Raw genomic sequence first — 24,020 nt, 5'->3', positions numbered from 1 at the left:
GTCCTTGGCTTCCTTCCACGCCAACTGTGGTACATTAAGGGCACGATAGCCCTTTGGGGAGACAGAAAAAAATTATTTCAGTTTTATCCAAACGGTCATCACATAATTTTCTACGAAGTCGCGCTAATATCCCCCTGAGGGTGTGAGAAGCATCGTGCTCTAATGCTTGATCCAGATAGGCTGGCGCTCTGACCAATCGGGACATCGTGTTGCTTAGTCCTTGGCGCACACGTGAGTATCCCGCTTGGTCAACGTGAGGTTCGGTTATTCTGATCGGTTGGCCGCGGACAGAAGATTTTCATTTGCTTTTTTTTGCGCTTAACCAATTATTCACTGGTATTTGTTCCCACACGCTCACGTCTGTCAGATGGCCTTGCTTTTCGACCCGACAGATGGCGTATTTCCGGAGCAGTGGACTTAATTTAACCCATCTCCTCCGCATTCCCGATCACGTCATGGACTTGAAATTGCTTAACTTGAGATCCTTCAACGAGCCTTTCAAATGACGCAATATGGGATCGGAGTTTATTTATTCGGAACATCGAAGTTTTTCTCGCATGAATTCCTTGTCGAAAAGCGCACCCTAGCATAGCTGTTTTGCCGTCTACATCCTGGTTACAATATAGATATATGGGGATTTGTCAGAAACGGGTTGTTTTGTTCCGCTAGCTTTATTTGGAGCCTAAGCAGTCGCTATGAAAACATTTTAACGACTCTGAATACGGAGAATAGAAGAAGAGAAAGAAGTAGGTGGTTTTGACTGGCTGGTTGAGGTAGTTTCTGAATTAAGTGGTTCGCAGGCTGATACTGGCCATCGCTGATTCTGGTCTATGGGACTCATAAGCTGATACCGACTCATCCTTGCATTTCCCTTAGCTTGCAGGACAATAGTCATTGTGTACTCGTATTAGGGATTTCTGAAATATTCCCAGAATGCTTCAGGTGTTCGTGTGTGATGAAGGCCGGTGGTTCCACAGGAGACTAGGGGGACTGTCCACTGTCTTGAAAGAATCTACCGGTAGAAATTAGTTACAGGGAGACCCCATGCCTTCCACTACCGACTGTGATCACACTCGTAGCTTTGGGTGTCCCCTTAACCGCCTCCCTCTCCGCCCTTCGGACAATTATCTGTCTGCCGAAATGCCTATAAGGTCAGGGTGATAAGCTAAAGTGACTAGTACATTTTATGTTACTGTTGCTAGTCGCAACTCGTTCAGCAGCGTGACCAGCAGAACATGGACTTTTCTAAACTTAGTCAGTAACCAAGTTGTGAAATAGTCCTGCAACTGCCTCAGGCTCAAGTCCAGTGTGACACCTTTGTAACAGGCAATCTTGGTGGCTAGTGGGATGATTCATAGAGCCCTGAAGCTGTTTCAGTTCAACGTCAACCTGGGGTGACGATTTGGCCTCAAATACGAATGTTTTCGACAGCTTCACTGCCGTACAAACATGATTTATTTTAAAGCCTTATTGTGAAGAAGAGATTAAGATGGACGGGGAGGGGACTTAGTGCTAGCTCACTACAGTCATTTCGAGGTGCCTATACTCCCAGACACTCATTCAGGCAATCTGGATAGAAACTGCCTACAAGAACGCCACTGATATCGGTTGACAGCCATATTTTGCAGTGTCTCCAATCAGGCGCACTGGGAATCACGCAGACATCATCCTGGAAGGCAAGTAGCACCGACAGCACCCAAGTGTTTCCTAACCGCCTTCATACCCCTCTGCCAGGTCAAGGGTTGACTACTTCTCTGCTTGCGCCACTCTGAGTTGGACATGGGAAACAGCACTCTTAGGCAAACGATGGTTCGGCAAACGTGACACATGTCACAACCAACGCAGCTTCTGGTGCTGGACACATTCTTCAATGGAAGTACCCGTTGTACAATCGAAAAGCTGTCCTCTAATAGCCATGTTACGGATTCACTGACACCAACCTACGCGAGCTATGGTTCTAAGTCAACGACTATCGAACATCTAAAGCCGTCTCAGTTTCGCTGATCGAACAGTCCGAGTCTCAGACATACAACAAAACAACCCGCACTGTAGGTCGGTACACACATTCCTTGAGATTGAGGGATACACCAATTTGACGTCATAGGTGTCTCAAGTTAGCAAACGCGGCCCGAGCCTTGCAGATTCGTGCATTCAACTCATCTGTCACACTACAGGCAGAACTAATACAAATTCCAAGATACGTAAAACGCTCCACAACTTCCAGTACCTCTCTCTGGATTGTAAGTGGCGTGTTCAGTGACTGCACGTCCACAAGCATGACCTTACACTTTCTGGGTGCAAAGTGCATACCAAAGGACGGGATGACTTTGGTCAGTTCATCCAAGAATACTTGGACCCCATCTGTCACATTGCAGTTAGAACTAATACAATTTCCAAGATACGCCACCACTTCCAGTGCCTCTCCGTGGGTTATAACTAACGTGTTCAGTGGCTGCATGTCCAGGAGCACGATCTTATGTGTTGTGGGTGCAAAGTGCATGCCAAAGGACGGAATAACTTTGGTTAGTTTATTTAAAAACACCTGCGCCTTCTCTTCAAGAATGAGAACGATGCCGTCTGCATATTCCAGATAGACAAGGTTTTCGTCACAGGCTATTTGAACACAGATTTAGGAGACCTTCCACGTTCACCGTCCAGGGTTCTGCTTCACCTGTGGGCCCTAGATGAGTGTCGGCTGGTGGCCACGACAGTTGTTCGAAGTATTCAGCCCACCGGTCGAGGCGTTTTCTTTGTTCGAGATGGTCGTTCCATTCTGATGTTGGATGGTTTCACTCACAGGTGCTTTCCGGGGACTGGTCGCACGGATCAACTAAAATAATTTCCGGGCATTACCGGCTTTCTGGGCCTCTTCCATTTATCCGGCTTTCTGTGTCTACCATACTCCACGGTCGGATCGCAAGCTCACTTTCACCTGACGTCTGATAACTCTTCGCATCGGGTTATGTTCGGGACCGGCTGGGATATTTCTTCGAGATTTAAGTAGTGCCACCGTTCGGTCTGATATCCAGTGCTTGAGTGCGCCTGGTGGTGCCATGCCACAGGCAAAATTTCCAGCAATATGCAAAGAGGTGGCAATTTTGCCCCAAAATGAGTTCACACCTGCTGGTGGAGCATTTGGAAGAAACTCTAGAAGACGATTCTGGTAAATTCGTCTAACATGCGGATCTGCCAGTCTCAATTGCCAAGCGACTTGCCCGCACCTTACGCGGCCCGAAAAAACGTAGGCAGAAGCGACCCTGGACAAGTGCGTGGTCGGTTCCTCAAGTGTATTCCAAAACGACCGACAGTCAGTTGTTGATCGGCGCCATCGGTAATTGATGGAAATGTGATCGATTTTGGCTTGTGGCCGGTATGCCGTTGGAGGATGCCATGTAACCAGACGACTTCGGCTATTTCGGAAGTTAGTACTGCATAAAACCGCTTACGATCAGCACACAGCTGAAGCAGTCGTTCACCACTGTCCTTACGTACCGACTCAAATCCATGTCGACCTCCTAATTGAGTATCAGATACGCTAAGCCTGCCCACTTCATAACTCTGGCAACCATTATTTTTAAGCTTTTAGCTCGCCGCAACGGCGTCGGAGCTATAGTCAGTTGGGGAATAATCAGACACGATAAACAGACATCAATCAACTTCCCGCGTGTGCGAGACGTTGCCAGACAAACCGCGCGAAGGCGACTATCAACAGGTATCCACTCAAGCGAGGATTCTTCCGCATGGTGACTTGGGGTGATAACAACCCCTGTACATCCCGCCACAACAGCCTGTGAATCACCACAAGTGCGTAGCCGGATGGGAGTGGAGAGTGATGGGGCGGTTAGCTCAGTGACTGTGCTTGCATCTTGAATTCAATACCAAACGAGTCCAGTTTGAGAGCCAGAGCAGGTTGTTGTTCTGCTTGTTTCAGGGTGCGGACATTGTATCGGCCAGATAGAGTGGATGTCAAGGCTTGAAGATTGATTTGGAGATACCTGACAATGTCGCAACCATGTGACGAGGAGATGCTGCACGCGAAACCGATGCGAGACCAAGGGAGTCATCAGTCCTAACTGCTGGGCCTACACGAGGAGAGTTAATAATGAAGTGGAGAGGGGGAAGAAAAAGTACGTGAAGGAAAAAGTAGGGAGGCGTCAGCACTAGCCTGTTTTTGCTTACCCGCCCGGCTGTATGCATCAAGTAAGGCCAACCGGCTGATGGCACCACGCGACGGCCGATGTGGCATGAGAGTATTGATAGTTTAGGTGTCATGATTGTACGTGGGCTAGGATACTATCTGGGCGACCACACCTACACAGGAGAACGATTAGGGTCCTCAACCACAGCCTTTGGCTCAGAAGCCTAACTACAAGGCATCGGTGTTTGGCAGGAGATACGAGTGCATTGGCATTTCTATGGAACAAGTGTTTCGGACCCCAACCCGGAGGACCGGGAGACTGTCAGACCGCTAACCATCGACCAAGCTGTTGTGGGAGACTGAGTGGGATACTCCCCAGTCTAGCTCAATGGGTCACTGAAGTGCACAAACCGTCACACCACGGTAAGGTCCAGCCTCTTCATGACGGATTTGAAGCTAGAAGACTTTTGAGAATCATTAAGGCCATCTGGTTCACAATCCCAGTTTACCTATTTCGCACCACAGGCTAACTTGGTAAAGCCTTTATCAGGTTGTATAGCTGAGGAGAGATCGAGTCTTTGCTGAGCCACAGTAATCGAAATTCGAGTTAGAATACGAATTTGGGATTGGAAGTTTGCAGTAGGTAAACACCCAGTGTTTGTTTGGTGGCTAAGCCACCAGAGAGATGCCTCAAGTGGTTAGGGCGCGAATTTACTGACCGGAAGGTCCGTGGTTCGAACCCGACCTCTGCCTCTCGACTTCCCCTGCCTAGACTTGGGCAACCTGACAGCATCCCAGCCCTCCTGCTTCCTTCGGGTGGCGTGGCAGCTAGGCACCGAAAAGGCGCTACAGCTGAACGATTATTATTATTAAAGGGGAGACAGTAGTGCGACAGAGGAATGAGTGTAAATACGAATCTCATCCTTCATGGAGGAGCAGTAGCAGGTATGTCAACCCGAAAACCGGCTGTGGATAAGGTTGTAGTAACTGAAAGCTCACGCCCGTGAAGATCAAAGGGGTAGAAGAGAAATGGGCAATGCAGCGGCGGATGTCTGGGAGGTGTGATTATTCCGTTCTGTTGTTTATGGCCGTGTTTGACTGATTAGTGAGATAGGTGGCAACCCAACCCAGGCGCTTCAAACTGCCGAACCACAGTTTGGAGGGATCAGACGAATGAGATAGGCCTCTTGAGGTCATGTGACTGTTTTCTTATACGCTATTTGCGAGGTAGCGTTACTCTTGCCTTTCCCATTTTCAGATTTGGTTGGCATGATCCAAAGTTTATTCATCATCAGCCCTTCAAAGTAAGTTGGCCCACTTATTTATCTAAACCACATTCTCCCACTACAGTGAAATATGCCTTGAGAAACACTGGTCCAAAGTAACCCCAAAAGCTGTGTGTGACCAGTTCTTCGAATCGGTTTCTCAATCGACCTCCGTAGACGAAATACCCATCGTAATCGAGTCGAACAAGGAATGTTTGATCCACGTTTCCAAGGGCAGGCTGTTTTTTGTGGCCGTTTGCGTTGATGAAGGTACCAACCATTGTCTTCTGTTGCTCATGTTTGTCAATGTAGTTCCTCCACTGTTGGTTATTGAGCTGTTGCTCAGCTTGGTCAACGTAATTGTGGATTATTTCGGCACGGTCAACGAATCGGTGATCAAGGACAACCTAGTGTGTATTTACGAAGTAAGATGAAACTGGTGTTTAACTTAACACCCTTTGAAATACCAGATTCTGGATGAAATGATTGACGGTGGCTTCCCTTTGGCAACTGAACCCAACGTTCTCAAAGACATTGTTCGGCCAGCCAATATTTTGAAGACCATCACCGATGTAGTGACGGGTACCAATTCCGCGGTCAGTTCCACCCTTCCTTCATGTCAGCTTTCCAATGTACGTTGGAGAAGGAGTCATGTGAAATACACAAATAACGAGGTATATTTTGACCTAATCGAACAGGTCAATGCGATTGTGGACAGCTCAGGAAACACAGTTTTCAAGGAGGTGGATGGATCGGTACGTGAGGCCTTGCTTACTTATACTCAACTTCCCATGCTTGCTCGTGATATATACATATATATGTTCATTTGGATTTCCGCACAATTATTGCCACACAGATAAACTACTGGGTGACCTGCTGGCTAGAATTTGGAGGATTGGAGCTTGATCTCACGTTGACTCCTCCAACTGGTCTACCTAATTCCCTCCTGGCCACATCTGTTTTTTTTCACGAATAGAGGTGGAGACAAATCACTTATGACTTGTGCTCATGATGAGAGTGAATCCTCTCGGCTAATATCACCCTTCTTATGTTCTTTACCCTCATTCTCGTTTCTTACCTTCACACATACAGATCGAATGTTTCTCGAAATTATCCGGCGCCCCTGATCTTACCTTGGCATTCTCAAACAATCGTCTGATCGATGATGCCAGTCTCCATCCGTGCATCCGTTTGCTGCGATGGGAGAGAGAGCGCGTGTTGTCGTTCATCCCGCCAGATGGGCGTTTTTGTTTGTTTAGGTACCACGTAAATTGCCTAAGGTGAGTGGGAGTCCACTACAGTGATCCGTATATCGATTCTCCCTGCAGCGGTTTTGTCGTTGTTGTGGGTGTCCCTCATAAATCTTGGGCAGTTCGTTTCTCTACAACGCCATCGGTTTCCCTCTACCTTGTCAAGTTCGTCTTGAATGCGGAGTACTGTATCTCTTCTAATTTAGTTTTATCTTCAGTATTCCGACCCTATTCATTTCATTTTAGTTCATTGAACACGATACAGAGTGCCGCTTTTCGGAGCTTTAGGAATAAGCAGCTGAGTATGGATGCTGGTAATTTGCACGCTTGCCGCCATCCCAATAACTATACAAATGAGACAGTGCTTTAGTGTAAGAAGGTGGAAGTGCACAACTTTATACCAGGCATTGACTACTCGATGGATCTCATTTAAATGCTTTCGCACAAGGCTGACCGCTTAGCATGCAACTCAGTTTGTGGACCAAAGCTGTGCTAAAGATGGGGTAGGGGAGGTATATGACAGAATGGCGGGATGATCTACCCAAGATTGGATATTAGCCAATAGGTCACTTGGTCAACATAATTCGTCAATGTTTTTAAAGCCATCTTTTCGTACCTTATTTATCCGTTGGTCTCGTTAAACTGACCTGAGCACTACTATAACAGTCGATTTTTTTCGAGACATCAGTGTCGACCTGCTGGACCGCATGTTGGCACCATGAGTAGAGAGATATTCATCGTCCCATCGATCGTATACAGCAAAAACAGTGTCATCTGATGATTTGTCATTGAAAACGGGGACTTTGATGTGCCTACCTCTCACTAGATACCTGAGTGAGCGTCGTTACCTATTGAAACGTGTCGCCTGAGGATCTTCTTCCTGACAAATGACAATCACCAGCGCGAATGATTTTTCAGATTATGACTTTTGTATTCCCCACCCTCAGACCGTACCCACCTTCTCCTTTAATGTACAAAAAACGATCTTTTGGGTAATCGTTATCGCTGTTGACAATAACATCATCATGAGAACACTTACGCTAAAACTTCCGTTTAGGCGTGTAAGTTTATTAAAGTAAGGACGAAACGAGAGGGGTAAATATACATCCCCATAGCCTAGCACAAGCACCAGTTACCTGCACCCCGAAACGTTCAGTAAGATACTCTATACAGAAACTTGCTGCAAGAGCGCCAGCTGATGAGCAAGCCAACATAGCTGCCAGTGCTGTGTGCATTTTGTGGGTGAATTATTTAATGTCCCCACCGGATATCCGTTTCTTGATCTCGTTGTGAATTAGTTAATGGCAGCGCGTTCCAGCTGTGGCTCTGGAACAGCGACGGTTGAAGGCCTGGTTTCGGCTGTTAAAGTTTCGTCCACCGAGGATAAGGAAAGTAATGGAACGATATGCAGTGGAGAGAATGAACGGTCTGTTCGTTGTTGTTAGGTTTATCTATTTTTAATGTGTGAGATGAGAAAGCTACGCATTGAAGGCAATAGTTTTGATACTGGACCGCCATTGGCTGCCTAACACAGGCGGTTATTAGGGTCACCAGTAATTTGTGTGTTCTTTTCGGGTTCGCCATTCAGGACAGACTGCACCTACTCACGCATATGAATTGACTGATAAGGGCTTTTATGCTGGTTTGCTGCTTCGTGGACCAACCAACCCTGGGTCGTCTTCATCCGAAATATCTCTGGGAGAAAAGGGCTCTGTGAGGCAAGCGGGCCCATGACATACGAAGTGCATGTCCTAAGAGGCATACTCTATGGAGTGTGACCGGTTGGTTTATCAAGCAGAGTCATTTTTCGTTGAAAACTATCAGGAATATCTCCACAATATGATCTGATGTTCCCACCAGGTCCCCGGGATGAATCGGGTAAATTGATTATCATACATGGGGTGCTCAAAGATCTGCACGCAGCGACTACATCTGTGATGCACAAAGAGATTGGTGCGCCACTCTAGTGTACATTCTACCCTACGAGCTGGTTTCACGTCGGCGTCACAAATGCCGATGATTGGTAGACGTTTTCCTAGCTTTCCTAATTCGGGAAGTGATTTCATCTTTCTCTAACCCGCCGGTATTTGTGTGATTTCCTAGATAGATAGCCTTATCACATCAATCGGTTTTTCTGGAGGCATAAGGTTTGTGTTTGATCCCGCGGGTCTCGCAATAACACTTTATACTTTTCAAGTGTGAAGCGAATTCCCGGAATTTATGGTAAAGTCATCTACGAAAGGGTGTGATCTAGCAAGTGTGATATCGTCAGTGTATTGAATGTCAGTCAGCGAAAATCCAGGAATCACGCCGATCCTTGAGGCATGCAAAGATGACTCAGGCAGCGCATCGGCAACAAGAATCTACCACTGGATGTTGTAAACTCAGGTGGGAGTTCATCGTAGACTCTCACGTCCAAAAGAAGATGCATGCATAACCTCTTTGAAGCGTGAATTTAAAGGAATGTCTTCCTCCACCAGACACTTCTGATGTCCGATGGATCTAAACAAGGCTTTTAGTTGTGCTCGATGCAATGTTGGCCAGCGCAAAACCCTATTTAGTTCTTATGATTCTGACTCCCGACGGTGTCTAGCCTGCGCAGAATACTACCAGGGAGCGTCTTGGAGGTTATAGGTGTTGGACTGGTTCCCTTGGAATTCTTTGGCGGAATGGAATCACCGTCAGTATTCCGCTTCATCTTAGATATTTTGCTGTAGAGTCTTCTGGTTGGTTGTTTGTTTTGCTGAAACAGCGAGGTTTTCCCGCGGGATTTCTATTATCCGTGAAGAACTGGTGTCGAAGTGCTTATCGGATTTCGTAATCAGTTTAACTGTACCTCAAAGTGTTCAGTCGATCTTTCGAGCTTGTGTATGCTTGTGAATGATTTGAGGTCCCATCCACTAAAACCTGGCCTCTCTGAAACAGTTGACTAGACAATTCGAAAGTGGATGTCACTTCCAGGCGCTATAGCTTTCCCTGTCTCTCGAATCTTCCCCACTCGTCAGTACCGCCAATGAATAAGCTTTTCGCCGTCCGGATGTGGGTGTGTCATCCTAGTTATTTGTTCCTGGCATAGTTCTCGTGTCGATAAAAGCTACTCTCTGTGGTGATCATCAGTGTTTATTGCTGTGTGCAGATGACCGTATACCATTTGACCTTTTGATAAGCACGCTTTTACGAGTCACAGTTGACGCAAATTGGCAACCAACTTCCGATCTTTGAGGACGTCACACTGCTACCTTGACGGATGGAATTTCGGATATACATAGCCTCCAGTGTCTCTTCCCGGACTGTCACTAGGTGCCTTGTTCTAGCGGGTATAGAGCTGATATATCTGTAGTTGCCTTGATCAGACACTATTATCGATTCACCCGGGACGGTTTCCTTCTCCTACCTAGACAAAACCAAGTTAGACAAGCATTGGCAGCATTTTACCTTCACTGTTGTACTAACTTTCAAGCGTTTGCGAATTGAGCTTATCCGGGTTTTCGTACCCATTAGGCTTTTCTATCCCGACCAACTCGGAGATGTCTTTGAAAGTCGGGCAACAGTGAAGTGCTGTTCAGGAATCCAGTTCAGCAGTCTGATTATTTTGGGAAGTAGTGGCAACGGGGAGATACATGAGTACGTGCGAGAGCAGTAGGGCATCCTACAGCAGTAGTCTGTTTTTGCATACCCACCTCATTCAGGTACGTCGAGTGAGACCACCGAATCGATGTCACCAAGCGACAGTTGATGTGGCGTGAGGTTATTTATATTTATTGCACTCGAGGAATCATGCAAACAGGGATCCTGCCATGGCGCCTAAACTCAGGAGGATGTTTAGGGTCTTCAACCAAATTCGTTGGCTCCATGCAATGTGACTTTTAAGGAACAGGTCGGTACACGTGTTTCCACACGATTTCGGAAGACCGTGTTGGTCGGGTCTCCATTTATTGGACAGTCTGGTGTGAAATACCCTACGACTGTCACGCAGGCGCTTCCAATAGGTTACGAAGGCACATGAACCGGCACACGATGACAAGTCTCAGTATTTTCTTACTATGAGGAAGTTGATTTAACCCTTAGCCCAGATTAACAGACTGTATTCATTCCATCTGTTGTGTTTGAGTCTGTTCCTTCAAAAATCAGCATTTCAATTTGACTAAAGTAGACATCAATGATCAAACCATAAAAGGTACGTGTGATGTCTTAGTTTCCATAAGTGCCTGGAAAACTTCATGGCGTCATTGCGCTAAGGTTTATTGTACATCATGATGTTCTGCATTGTTGGGTGAGCAAAGTACAGATGCCAGCTGTAGACATCGTTGACAACCGGTGTCAACGTAGGAATTTCGGTCAAGTCCTGTCAGCGGATGTTCAAAGTGGAATTTCTGTCTTTGATTCTACTGGTTCGTTCAGCTCAATTAAAAGCAAATGTCTACACTCATAGTTTTCAGGTGGCTCGATTTTCTCTTTATGCAGACCGTGCTAGCTTGATTGGTGTGCTATGCGGTGAAATTCCTCCCCCAATTTTGTCTCTTCTTGATTGTATAGTTTACTTGTAGAACTACTAATGTTCCCTAGGACTACACTAATCACAACACAGCTGCTTGTTGTCGATGCTATTATCCTGTTTTCTTCTATTATCCCATCCCACAGCCCTCTCACCCTTCCAGTTATAGTACGTCACAGTATATCACTTCGCGAGCAAGGCAGTCGGCTGGACTTGGTTGTGATTCCGAAGACACTTGGGCGCACCGTGAGTGAATGAGTGAATGGAATCTACGTGGGCACAACTTCCATTATATCCTTGTGAACTAGACTAGTTAATGGTGCTGTTCACCACTGCTAATCTTGCGTTCCGCTAATGTAAGCCTTCCTGTCGAAAAATGGCTTTTCAAACGGCACTAGGCTACCTGTATTCTTGCCTTAGGCGAAGCTCTCTCGTGCCCCCATATCTTCTGGACCATTCGATGTACATGACATAGACAGACTACCATCACTCGATGAAAATGTCTTCATTGCTTCCAACTATTACTACGTTCACTTGTAGGGGGATGTATTTTTCGTAAAACGCCCTCCCAAACCAAACGGTTGGATGTATTCCTGTAGATTCATGCATTGGTTTTGGAAGTACTTCCACTCTAAACAGACCTATGAAAAAGCGACTGTGACGCTGGTCCATGGATGAGGGTACATGTTACGTCAGATATGAGTCACTTTTGCGATTTCAACCTCGTTAACCTCCACCTTGTGACTCATTGATTAACTTGTGAAATCGACCATCACTCGTTCCTAGAGTTCGGGGACGAGACCTCGCTTATTCTGAGTGGAATACAGTTTTTCGTTCGATTGTCTTTGTAGTATAATCCACTTTTCATTGACTGTGCCGTTGACCACAGGAGGCAGTAACCACATGGGTCCAAATCCGTCGGGACAAGGTGTAACACTTTAGATAGTAGGGAAGAAATGTTAGATATTTGCTTCAAATTTACATAAGAACCCCGTCCCCAGAAAGATACCTTAATTTGATGTCCGTTATCAGCAGCTGCAGGAGGCCCATCCAAGGATACTTAAACATTCGGTGGTCTTTTGATGACCCATCGGAACGAATGACAGGTACACAGCAACCGTTTCTCTCTCGGCACGTTTAGAACAGCTGTTTCTATAAGATCTGAGCTGTTTCCGCGTCTGTTCACTTATTCTGTGATGCTTGGTCATTTCCACCGCCTCGGCTATCAGCCGATATGGTGTGAATCGCAGTCTGCTTCTTAAAACTTCCGCATTCCCCAGGCTGGTTCAATGTTTTGCGTTTAACGCTGTCTTTAACCAGCGTTCCTTGGTGGTTTGTTCATCCTCCTTTCATGCTCACCAATTCTGGTGTGCAATCCTGTGACAGCTTATCCTATGTTAATTTTAGTGCAATCGTTGCAATTACTTTTGTACACACAGTCCCTAGTTCTTTCAATCTGGAGGGGATCTTTCAATTGCACCAAAACTGAGCGTAGCATTTTTCCCTTTCGGTAGGCTACTCGAATGTTTGCTAAGTTAAGCATTCTTTGAATAACCTATGTTCCTGCTTTATATGAAATGACTACTGTTTCAATCCATTCCTCACTTGGTCTAGATCCTGAAGCCAATTCCTGCTTAATTGCAGCCTGATCAAACTCATTGGGTATCCTATTTCTCGGAGTCTGTTGGCAATCTCGATTTGAGTTACTGTTCGATCGATCTCTTTTGTGCACAGCGCTCTGACTAAATATCGATGAGACAGTACAGCCGCACACGGACTTTGGGTGTACTGATGTCGATTTTGTCTGTTGGTATGATAGTTTTTAACTTCCCAGCACTCTTAGGTGTTATACAGTCCAGGAAGGGTAATGTGCCCGAAGTGGCGCAAGAACAAGGTCCCGCGATGGAATCTCCAATATCCTCAGTTTTAGATAATATTTACATGAAGGACTTTGAACAAAATGGCACCGTCTGCCATTGATCCAAGCTGTCTGATAGGCGTTTAGTGAACACCCGTCAACGTCCATTGTGCTTCTATGAAATGCCTGAACACTGGCCACATTCGGTTATGCTCCTACGGCGTGCCTGAACACTCATCGGTTTTCGCTTCTGAATGATTGACTGGCCTGGATGCTTGTCGGCTTCCTATTGAGATTTGGGTCGCGCTTTAGGGTCTCAGTAGGTTCCGGGGACTACTTTCAGGAATCTGACCTTCCTGATACCTCCCCCTTCTGGTCGTTCAGCATAAGGTTTTCGGCACGGGTCAAGTTGAGAAGGTTCCACAAGTTTTCTGGCGCGACCGGTACGGCGTCTCGGACGGTTCATGTGAAGCGGTGACTGTTGGTGCTGGTCTTGTATGATCAGAAGGTTAAAGAAGGAGGTTGAGGTCTATCAACTGTTCTTCCGCTTTCTGAATCGGGCACTCGGTCGGCCGCAACTGATTGATGTGCCGCTTCCATATCGATTATCCCACTTGGACTCTATAGATCACGTTACCGATTCTTTCGAGGATGACTCAAGCAGTCCACATTCGGTGCCTGGGGCGATAGACCCTCACAAGTACATGGTTTCCAGGCCGGAACGTTGGCTTCCCTCTTGTCAGTGTTGATAAACATAAGTTTTCGATCGGCAGTATTGAAAGATGCAAGCGATCGATCCAGTCTACACCTAGGAGATTGACCTCACAAGCAGCAAGAGAGACGACACCACGATCACGGTGGCTGTAATCTCCATCTCACACTCGAATTCACCAAGTAGTTAAAGCTTACCACCTGAAGCAGGCCTGAGTTTTGGTGATCCGATCTTTCTCCAGGCTCGCCGGGAAACATTCATAGTATCGGAAGCCGTATCGAGCTGCAATTGAATCGTGCATCCGTTTGCTCTGATCGTAACGTAATTGTGACGAGCATCGATCTGACTATCAAATGTTGCAAGTATTGCGTTAAAACGGGGTTCTGACTGGCTCCGTCTGTTTTGTGAACTGCGGGTTCGACTGCGTCTTCGGCTAGCTTTTCACGTCCGGCACTGGCTTTCCTTGTGCCCACATCTACTGCACGCTGAACACCAGTACGCCAGTATTGAGCCACTCACCCTAACCCTTATTCTACCTCGAGTTCAATTTATCTCTGTTTTGATTCAACGGCATCCACCGCGTTTGCTTTCCCCTCAGATGGAATCCGTCCGGTTGACAATGCACATGCCCTCCACTGTGGTGAACGTGAATGCCACACCCAGTACAGGCCGTGTGATGTTTGACACAACAACCAGGTTGTTTGAGTGGAACATCGGTCGCATCGATTCGAAACATTCCAACCCCACCTTGAAAGGCAGTGTAAGTTATCACGTTTTTCTTCATACCCCTGTCTCCAACTGCCATGAAAGATTAGGGTTCCCCATCGTCCTCACTTGGTTGTGAGAATGACTCATAGCCCATCATAAACAAGAGATTTAGCTTGGTTCCAGGTGAGTCTTCCGTCAAAATACTAATTCAGTGTACAAATGAGTGTATTTCACTGACTCATAGTCCAATTTTTGTTGCAATACAAATCATCTTGAGAGTTCCTAGAAGGTTCTTTGGAGGTCTCAATGTTTCAGAGGCTCGGAGGTGTCAAACCCCCGCAGTGCTGGCTGTGAATAAATTTCATCTCGTGTATGACACATTTGACGTTCATATTACCGGTCGTAGAAATAGAACGTTGGTAAATGTCAATGCATTTACACATTGAGATGGACTTTTTTGGATCAGACAACATCCAGGGTTGTGCATGATTGTCATCTGCATGTTGAAAAGGGTGCGCAGAGCTGGAGATTATTAAAGTATGCTGTGAAACAATGGCGTTTAGCCTCTTATTTACAAAGACGGGAGTGTTTTTTTCGACGGAATCCTTTTGAATGGTCGAATTCACAACCAGTGATCGCAAGCAGAAAAACCTAGTCATCGTATTTCAATGCACTCCAGTATATCGCTGCAGTGAATTGGATGACAGTTTCACTGAAAGCCATCTTAGTCCTTGCTGGATATTCCTCCAGTTCTCAGAAGTTGTTACCGCATTTGCGGCAGGTTCAATGAGCATTTCTCCCGGACTGACGATTGCGATCGCTTCATGTAACCCCGCTGAACAGCCAATTCCCGGTACTCAGCTTTATGCAAGCAAAAACCACCAAGAACCCTTGGCAACCATGTGAAGCCCAGCTGTTATTACTAGTTGCTGTCAGCCCCTCATCCCAGAATGCCTACTGCTAAAGACACTCGCCAATGATATCCTCCTATCCTTGCTTTGCAAACCGAGTTACGTGCTTTAGTCTGAACTAATGCATTGTCGCCACAACGCTATCAATGGACGATTCTTTATCTAAACAGACCTGAACGGGCTCCTAAACCGTCACTGTCTGAAAGACCGATTCGAACGAGAGACAGTTTATAAACGCGGCTCTTTGCGCTTACCGATTTCATCATATTTGTGCGCTGATTAACAGCAATAACAAAACGGCGATCTTAATACTTCGATGGTTAGTCGGCGTCAGTGAACTCATTGATTCTTTATTGGGTTCGCAAGATCCTCCGTTCGCCGCGATCCAGTGTTTGTCGATATTCCGTTTGTTTGATCCAAATTCGTTCTCACTAGGAGTGTTTTTTTGTACAACTGCATCATTTAGTGCAGGAAAACCGAGAAGTTCACTACAGCCATTTCATTCTTGTCGGCACCAAATTTCTTATTTTTTCTAACGGTCCCTATACTAATCATAACTTGTAAATAATTTGGCCAACGAGTAATGATGCAAAATGACACATGTACTACTGAATTTATACCGTGCAACCAATGTCTTTATGTGGCCGTGCATGAGTTTGCTGTCTTTATGATTTTGTAAGGCCTCAACGAATCGCGGATCATTCATTGTTGTTCATTTGCTGGTTTATCGCTGATGTGAAATCTTTCGGTCGGGGTGACTACCTCGGGGCTAACCCAGCTGAAATCTAGGAGCGCGAACGGATCCTCTTAAAACCCTAGCATGCAGCTCCACATTCAAGCATGTGATATTAAAAACTAAATGTTTTCTTGTTAGGCTATTCCAGGTTTGTTAGCTGCGGAGCGGACCTTCTGAGTAAGCATCCAGTAGTTGTCACACTTCCAAAGCTGTTCTTTTGTGGGCGTAACTGTTCGGACGCTTATTTCTGTTACGCAACCCCTTACGGACGAGGTGTTGTCATGTGATCGATGTCCAACTCCTAGGGTCACAGACCCACCATGCTGAATTGTTCAAATGCATCTTTACTTAGGGGGAATCACAGACTATTTTGGAACTAGCCACTTGAGTTGTACTCACTCCTGCCTGAAAGGCAATATCTTGGGTTCATTGAATATCCTTTCCATCTATCCAAACGGCAAACGTTTTTCGGGCCACTTTGATTTACTTCAAAGGTGCAAGTATGAGATTTTTCATCCAGATCATCTGCTACGTGCATGGTGGTCTGATGAAATCTGTCACGTGTTACAGCCATGCGTATACCGTTACCCTTGGCGTTGTGTTGACTGTAGGTATTCTAAAGTGTCCATCCGAATTTCATGTTGCAGGTGGTTAGTACCTCACGCATCCCTAGAGGAATTTAGACACACTAACTTTAAACAATCTTTTTGAAAGAGAAACATCCTACAACTTGTACAGACTTTACATCTGAGAACTCACTAAGCAAACAGGCAGTCGAAACTGGATTCATTGACATGATTGCAGGATAAGTGGCGCTGCATCCTATTCAGCTGACATACATGTATTACTTATCAGCTCCCTTTGGCCAGATGACGAGATGGCTCAGTGTTTAGAACGCGAATTTACTGATTGGAAGGTCCGTGGTTCAAATCCGACCTCTGCCTCTTGACGGTGTTACAGCTGAACGTTCCTTAACCAGGTATCATGGGCTTTATGCAATGACTGGGTCCAAATCTTTGTAAAGAAGTGTGTACAACAGACTAAAAAAGCTACACAGTGCTCCTCGGTATTTGGACATTTTCCAGCCTCGCCTAGTAATCGTTTAACTGTGGCATACTTTCGGCGCATAGACGTCTCGCAAGTCGAAGGAAGCACGATCGCTGAGCTACTGCTGAGTTGCCCAGTCCAGACAACAGCAATCAGAATGCCACGGATGGATTCGGTCATACACCTCTCAGCCAGCAATTCGCACCTCAACCACTGAGCTATCTCGATCTCTAGCCTTCATCTGCAAGCTGCTGTCTTGCATGAATAGTTCAGTGAACGACAATGACTGCCGAATCGATTCTGCCTCCCTTAGTTGCGCATTTAAAACTGTACTACTGCAACATCTTAAGTAGTTTGAAATATTTCATAGTGAATTCGTCCCTACTTTTCTCAGCCGGATGGGGCTTGAAAACACTGTACAGTGCTCGGCATTACTTTGTGCGTCATAAAGGGTAGAATCCGTGAGCTCACACAAATGACCAACAACCCACCAGAAAAGTCAAGATAGTGTGAATTGCCCTCCGTTTGTTATTTTAAGGATATTTTGCGCTGCATTTTTCGTGGACACTTTGGTTACGTGTCTCTTGTTTGTCAGCGATTCCCATAGTAGTAAGAGAAATTCATGCACCAGACAAATCGGTTTTAGGGTTTTGCCTTTATGATCAAGCTACCTGTCAGAAAACATGATTATCGCATCAGAATTGCCGTCGCGTAACTCATACTCTGGTTCTTGGCTTTTTGTTCAGAGCAGTGTGGTGTATCAGATTCGTTATGCATGGATTTAGCGTTACGGATGCCGCAATATGGCAGTCACAAAATTCCATGAAAATTCGGGTTCGAGTGTTCTTGAGCAGTGAGAAGGTTACTCCGACCGAATTGCTTCGGTCGATTGAAAAGTTGGACAAATGGAGATTTGATTCTAATTCGCTCGTTTATGGGTTCGTTACTATTAATATATGCCAACGAAACCTATTGCTTGGGCTCAAACAGTGATAATGGAAATTACCGCGAATCACCCTCAAGTTCGCCGCCTTCCTCCATATTTTTGAGGTTACTTAAAAGTGGTAGGGTTGCTTACAGAAGCGTGGATTTCGGTAGAAAAGTTACCTATTTGAGTCTACTTCTAAAAGGTGAATTTCAATGCAATACGAGGTTAAACATTCCACCGTTTGCCCGCCTTGCTTGGATTAACGATGGTGTGGTTGCAAATGGAAGTGAACTGGATATGAATACTGTCGCTTGAGTTCCACGGAGGAGACAAAGAGTCGAAGGAATACCCCACTTGACGTTTAATCCTAGAAGCCTAAAATGATTCCGTATGGTTACACGTAGGTATTACGCGGTCTGGTTTGACATGTTCATCGATTAGTAAAAGCTTTTTTCAGCACAGAGAACTCGCATTGAGTAGCCAGATTCTACGCCCCTAGAATTTTCTACGGGCGGTTTCTTATAAAGATGTAACACTGTTCGCAGTGGAGAAAGAATTGAGAATCACCAAAGCCGCTTCCTCGGAAGAATTTCTTAGGTAAAGGTTTACAAATAAAGGGAGGTACTGGGTTTCTATCACCTAGAGGTCTCACGTAACCCTTTAGAGATACGAATCCCTATTCATTCGTTCGCTCAGTCGGCTGCGCCCAAGATGCTAAGGTCCAGATAGAAGTACACACTTGAAGTCGCAAATAGACTTCCCGTCAAACCAATGCGATCCCCACGCAAACTACGCATTGTGGATCAATCAGCAGCCAATATGTGATCGCAACCAATAGTTGTCATGTAATTTGGCACGTGCTTTCTCTTACATTTTTGGTGCCGAATTTGTTATTTATCTGCAAAACTGTATTGTCCTGGAACTGTTTCTCTGTTTAAATAGCAGGGTTAGTGCTAGGGTGTATTTCTCTGGACGTCATGCTGCTCTGTATGGCTTCCTGTATGTTGGGATTTCAGAGAGCTCCACACAAAACCATGTGTATTATTTCCAGACATTCAAGTTGATGCGCATATATGGACTTTGCGGTTGTTGACTCGTTTTTGAACCCTCGCGTCAACCTGTATGATTCTACTGGAGGTTACCAGCGGAGAATCTGTTGAGTGGTGCTGTCGCTTTTCGGCTTTGATCGATAACCTAGTGAGATTAGGTGACCTCCCAGTATATCATTTTCCCCCGGCAATCCGCGCACCATTCTAAACAGTTTTCAGTGTTAAAGTTCCATCCAAGGTGGAGTTATTCTGAATCGCTAGATAGTCACACAAGTGGGCTTATTCACTTTGCTATAATGTGATGGCACAATTTAACTCGGATGCTTCCATCGGAATTCTCCGGTGAAAAGGTAAAACAACTGAAAGACAGTACCTGGGACTTCTCCAACAAAGACTACAGTGACACCAGGCCTTTGGAAGAGGATAACAGGTTGACCACCTGCTCTACACATTGCCCACTTTATTTGTACAATGTATTTGTATTGTACTAGATTGTGGTTTTGAATTTCGGTCCCAAGGTTGCACCAGAGCTCCGGATTATCTCTGTTTCAACACTTCATAAAACAGGTTACTCCTGTTCCTCCTCAACGGCGACGCTTAAGTGGACCCACTTTGAATAAGAGTAAAAGCACCTTCCCTGTTGCCATTTTCACTTGAGGAGGATCACACAAATGGAGCTCATTTCGTTTTCTTAGTCTTTAATTTGGCATACCTTGGAGATTAGTCATTTCTTATCTCACTCAAAATCTATCCTCCCTTTTTTGTTTTCAATTTGTCGGTTCAGGTAACACTTAGTCCTGGGGTCAGTGCTGCGCCAGGTAACCCTTCCATCATGGTGCATTTCTCCGTCCCTCAGTATGCAGTTTCAGGTCTGAAGATCGCTCGGGTCGATATCTACGCTGAGGTGAGTGACCGAGGCAGCATTTTAAGTCCACAAAGGTTTACTTCCACTCTCGCAGTTTTTTGTAGATACGCCCGTTTTAATCGTAGTTGGCGTCTGCGAACTTTTGTTGCCCGCATTATCTGTGTGACTGCTTCTTATCGTCTTCAGGATGAGAGCGGTCGTCGGTTGACCCCACAAATTCATTTGAAGGACGATCCAATCCTGCCTGCTTCATTTTCAGACTACTGAACAGGACCGGTCAACTGGTTGGGTTGATCGGAAACTCCATTTCTTATACATAGAAAGAACTTTTCAGCCCGTGGACACGCCGAAATCAGAGAACTAAGAAGCTCATTAATTTTAGGTAGCTGAAGTCTAGCGTGGCAAATTCCGTAAGTAGCATTTATGTGTCATTGTAAATTCCTGGGTGTCGGTGGATAGACGCAATAGTTAAACAACGGACACTCAACTGAACGCGTTTCCAACAAAACTGGTTCGGGTGTAGCGACTTCCTCTTACCCAGGAATAAATCCGGTGGGCCAGATTTGTCTGAAACGAAATGGAAGACCTTGAGATCAAGCAAGAATGTTCAAATTCATGAGCAATGTAGTTATTTGTGGAATTCTGTTAATAAACAGCATAACAGAAGTAACACTAATCCGCTGCGTGAAGCACACGCGCGCAAATATTGCGCTTGTCGCCGGTTCACCCCCGCAATTGCACATCAGTCGTATAACCGTCTAAATTATGGACACCTCGAAGCAGCTGCCGGAATTTTTGCTCAATACACAGCATAGATTTTTGATGAAGTTTTCGCAGACGGACGAGACGATCGCCTTCAGAAAATACTGTGCTTCCCCCGAGGAGGGGGACATCGTTTTGTGGTTCGCACACGAAATTTCCCACCACAGAGGTCAAAGTTAGCGGTTCTCTGTAGAGGATGTACCTCCCATATGAGCATAAACGGCTTCGGTCCTAAGTTTACTTGCAGGAAAGCACATGTTGCCTCCCAAAAGAGGTACTTCTGAGAAGACAGGATTCCAGACACCCAAGCATCATGGGTGAATCCACTACCCTCTAATCAGACCTACATGTTTGGCTGCTTGGTCAGATTTTCCTCAAAACCCGTTGAGTTCAACCTGAATAATGCTGTCAGTGTCGCTCAATAATTACTAGGTTGCATCTTGGATTGGGGCTTCCGTTGCCTAGCCATTGTTGATAGAAATTACCCAGCTTATGGAACTGGTATTTCAGTGCGTTGATACATAGTGCGTAGAAGCTCGATCGTGATTATTTTGTCTGGCGAAACACCTCACCCCGAAAAAACGTGTTGGATATGACCTTGTGTTCAGGTAGCCTTGGGATACTCTATGGATCAGAGGCGTGGCCTCTACGTGCAAAGGACATACGAAAGATGTCAGTGTTTGACCATCGGTGTCTCCGAGGCACTGGTCGGGTGTGGGAACGTCAGATTAACAATGCTTTAGGCACTCCATGCGCTCCTGGGAAGAAGGAACTGTAATACTGTAGGTACTCCATGCGCTCCTGGGAAGAAGGAACTCTTCCGGCACAAGTGAATTACTCAAGCTTCATAGTTTACGCTGGTTAGGACATGTATTCCGCGTGCCAGAAGACCGTCTGCCTCGCACAACTATTCTCCCCGGCCCTGTGCTGAATGCGAACGACTGAGAGGTGGACAGCGTATAAGCTGACAACGAACTTAGTCAGGTCGGCAACAGCCGACTCCTTGGATGGGGACCCCATTACTTAACTCACCATTAGGCAATGACACTGGTAGAAATGCCAAATCGTGCAGTCGGTTGTGCTGGTGCATCAGAACTGCTGTCTTCAATACATAGCTACTCAATTTTCGAAATAACTGGACATACCATCGCCTCAAAGGCTCGGTTGTATGTCTCACACTCCTACTTCCTGTTGATGGAAACTGTAGCAGCTGGAACCTTTGTGTCTATGTCACATGGTTTATAGCTGATTAATTGATTGGTTATTTGTCTTGGGACGCTGTCCCAGTCGGTTTCATACACGTTTTCATGTCTAAGACGCGCATTGCAGGTACAGCCCTCCTCAGAGGACATCAATGAAACGCCTGTACGTCTAGTTCTGTAACACATGAGCTATGATATGTAGACAGGGTTCGGAGTTCCCTCTGGCAGCCCATATGCTCCACGATGAGACAACTTTCGATGAAATCAAGAAGCACTCGACCGTTCTTCAGAAATGTGGTGAGTAAGAGAGCAGAACTCGCAATAAATCGAGAAAAACGCGTACCTTAAATGTGTTATGTGCCCGGAATATCTCACCTTACTCAACAAAGTTCGAATGTAAATATGGTCAAACACATTACCGAAGCAACTGATGACAGAGACGATGGATCGTTATTCTGTTACTTGTTCTACGCAGTAGCGGTATCAAGCTTTCTGGTGAATAAGTAGAGCAACTGCCGATGTACGTTTTCACAGTGGTTGATGTGTACTCCACGAACAAATACCATAAAAATGTCTCTCAAAGGCGAATGCTTTCAATGTGATTGCGAGAGAGCGCTCACCATTCATGAGCAGCACTGTAATTTCGTTCCTCCTGATGATCTCCCGTGGATTGAAGTATCGTATGTGAAGTTTCATTTTTAGGAACTCGAATCCGCTAGACACGTAGCTTTTGGTATTCTCTTGAATCGGTTCCACTCAAAAACATGTATAATGCCAGATGCGGTAGATAAGATAGATACGTCCAGTTTTCTTGGTGATGTTTTTCCGTCCACTACACAACTGGGGGAATAGAATGTGGTCTAGGAAACTTTTGCGTCATCTGTGACTTTTGGATGCCTGAATTCCACTGTCTGCCTTACGTGTCTGTTCTTTAGATCGGGTTGATTGATCACAATCGCTCTGTTTCTTTTTCCTCATGCAATCTTTTTTCATTTTCAGAAATACAAACCCTTTAAAGGTGTCAAATACCTCACCTCGTCGGGAAAATTCGAAGTGCGAACATGACTCCCTTTTCCCGGATGATTTTCCTTTTTTACTTATGTTCTCTCCCTATGTACTTTTGTTGTCTTGTGTTTTTGATCTTCACTCGTTTATACCGTTGTCTTCATATTCAACCTATGTTGTGTCTGTGATACGGACTTACGAAGAGAAAAGACGCCAAACTGGCGCCGTCATAGTTCGCACTCACTTTTCTGATCCAGCTGATAGCTTTGTCTCCCTTCCTGGGTTTGTCTGGGCTACTCTTCAGTAAACGAAGCGATAGCGGGGTAGTGCCGCTTGATGGAGTAATCTGCATAGGCTGGAACGGTTGCATTAGGTCCCAACGTTAGATGCTTCTTGGGTAATGCCTAGGTCAACCTTCGGTTGAATGAGAGGTTTGGAAATGAATATTAGTCGAAGAACATTGAAGGCATTTCGGAGACCTTGAAGGTCGGAAACGCCCAGGCCCAAGCAGGCAATCAGAAGTGGGAACTGAAAAGTTTCGCCCGTAGCGATCATTAATATTCGATGAGTAGTTAATTGGCTTCTAATAAGTTCATAGGTCGGGACTAGAGGTGCGCCCATTCAAGCTTTCCACGAATTGGCTGATAGCGATACACGGAAAAACCAGTAACTGTACAGCTAAAATCACTGGTGCGGTAATGGCATATAACTTCGATGACGAAGACATCACATGAGTAAGTCAGGGTACTAGCCGTCTTGTGCACTCTTTGATTAGCAGGGCAAGCCACATGTCGCAGCAGGCATAAGCAAGCGACCAAGTGTAAATCAATTACTTGCAGACAGACCTGTCTATTCATTGAATTGAGCAGTTCAGTGCATCTCTTTCACAGCTATTATAGTCTTCATGCCAGTTCGTAATGTCAGGACGATTGTTGGGCACCTATGTACCCTCAAGTTTATCACTGGTAGCCAAACACAAGAGCGTTCAAAGAGGAATTAACGAGGGATGGGCTACCAGGAAACCACGTGGTATTCAGCAAGAGTAGTTTAATTTTTATATGAGGTTGTAAGATCGACACGCTATCACAG

At 45.6% G+C, this 24,020-nt stretch overlaps 1 protein-coding gene across 1 annotated transcript; it reads left to right on the top strand.

Moving 5' to 3' along the window:
* Positions 1-5,037: 5,037 nt before the first annotated feature.
* Positions 5,038-23,169, top strand: T265_00190 (hypothetical protein; the record flags this gene model as incomplete). The annotated part of the gene is made up of 9 exons (XM_009163898.1): positions 5,038-5,083; positions 5,397-5,442; positions 5,489-5,828; positions 5,874-6,158; positions 6,496-6,683; positions 11,295-11,394; positions 14,317-14,478; positions 19,882-20,001; positions 22,926-23,169. 9 exons carry the CDS (start codon positions 5,038-5,040, stop codon positions 22,989-22,991), a joined length of 1,353 nt encoding a protein of 450 aa, XP_009162162.1.
* Between the last annotated feature and the right edge of the window lie 851 nt (positions 23,170-24,020).

Source organism: Opisthorchis viverrini, assembly GCF_000715545.1.
Source record: "Opisthorchis viverrini unplaced genomic scaffold opera_v5_2, whole genome shotgun sequence".
Lineage (NCBI taxonomy): Eukaryota > Metazoa > Platyhelminthes > Trematoda > Opisthorchiida > Opisthorchiidae > Opisthorchis > Opisthorchis viverrini.
Note: the sequence above shows the minus strand (reverse complement) of the source record. Positions and strands in the feature narration are given on the sequence as shown.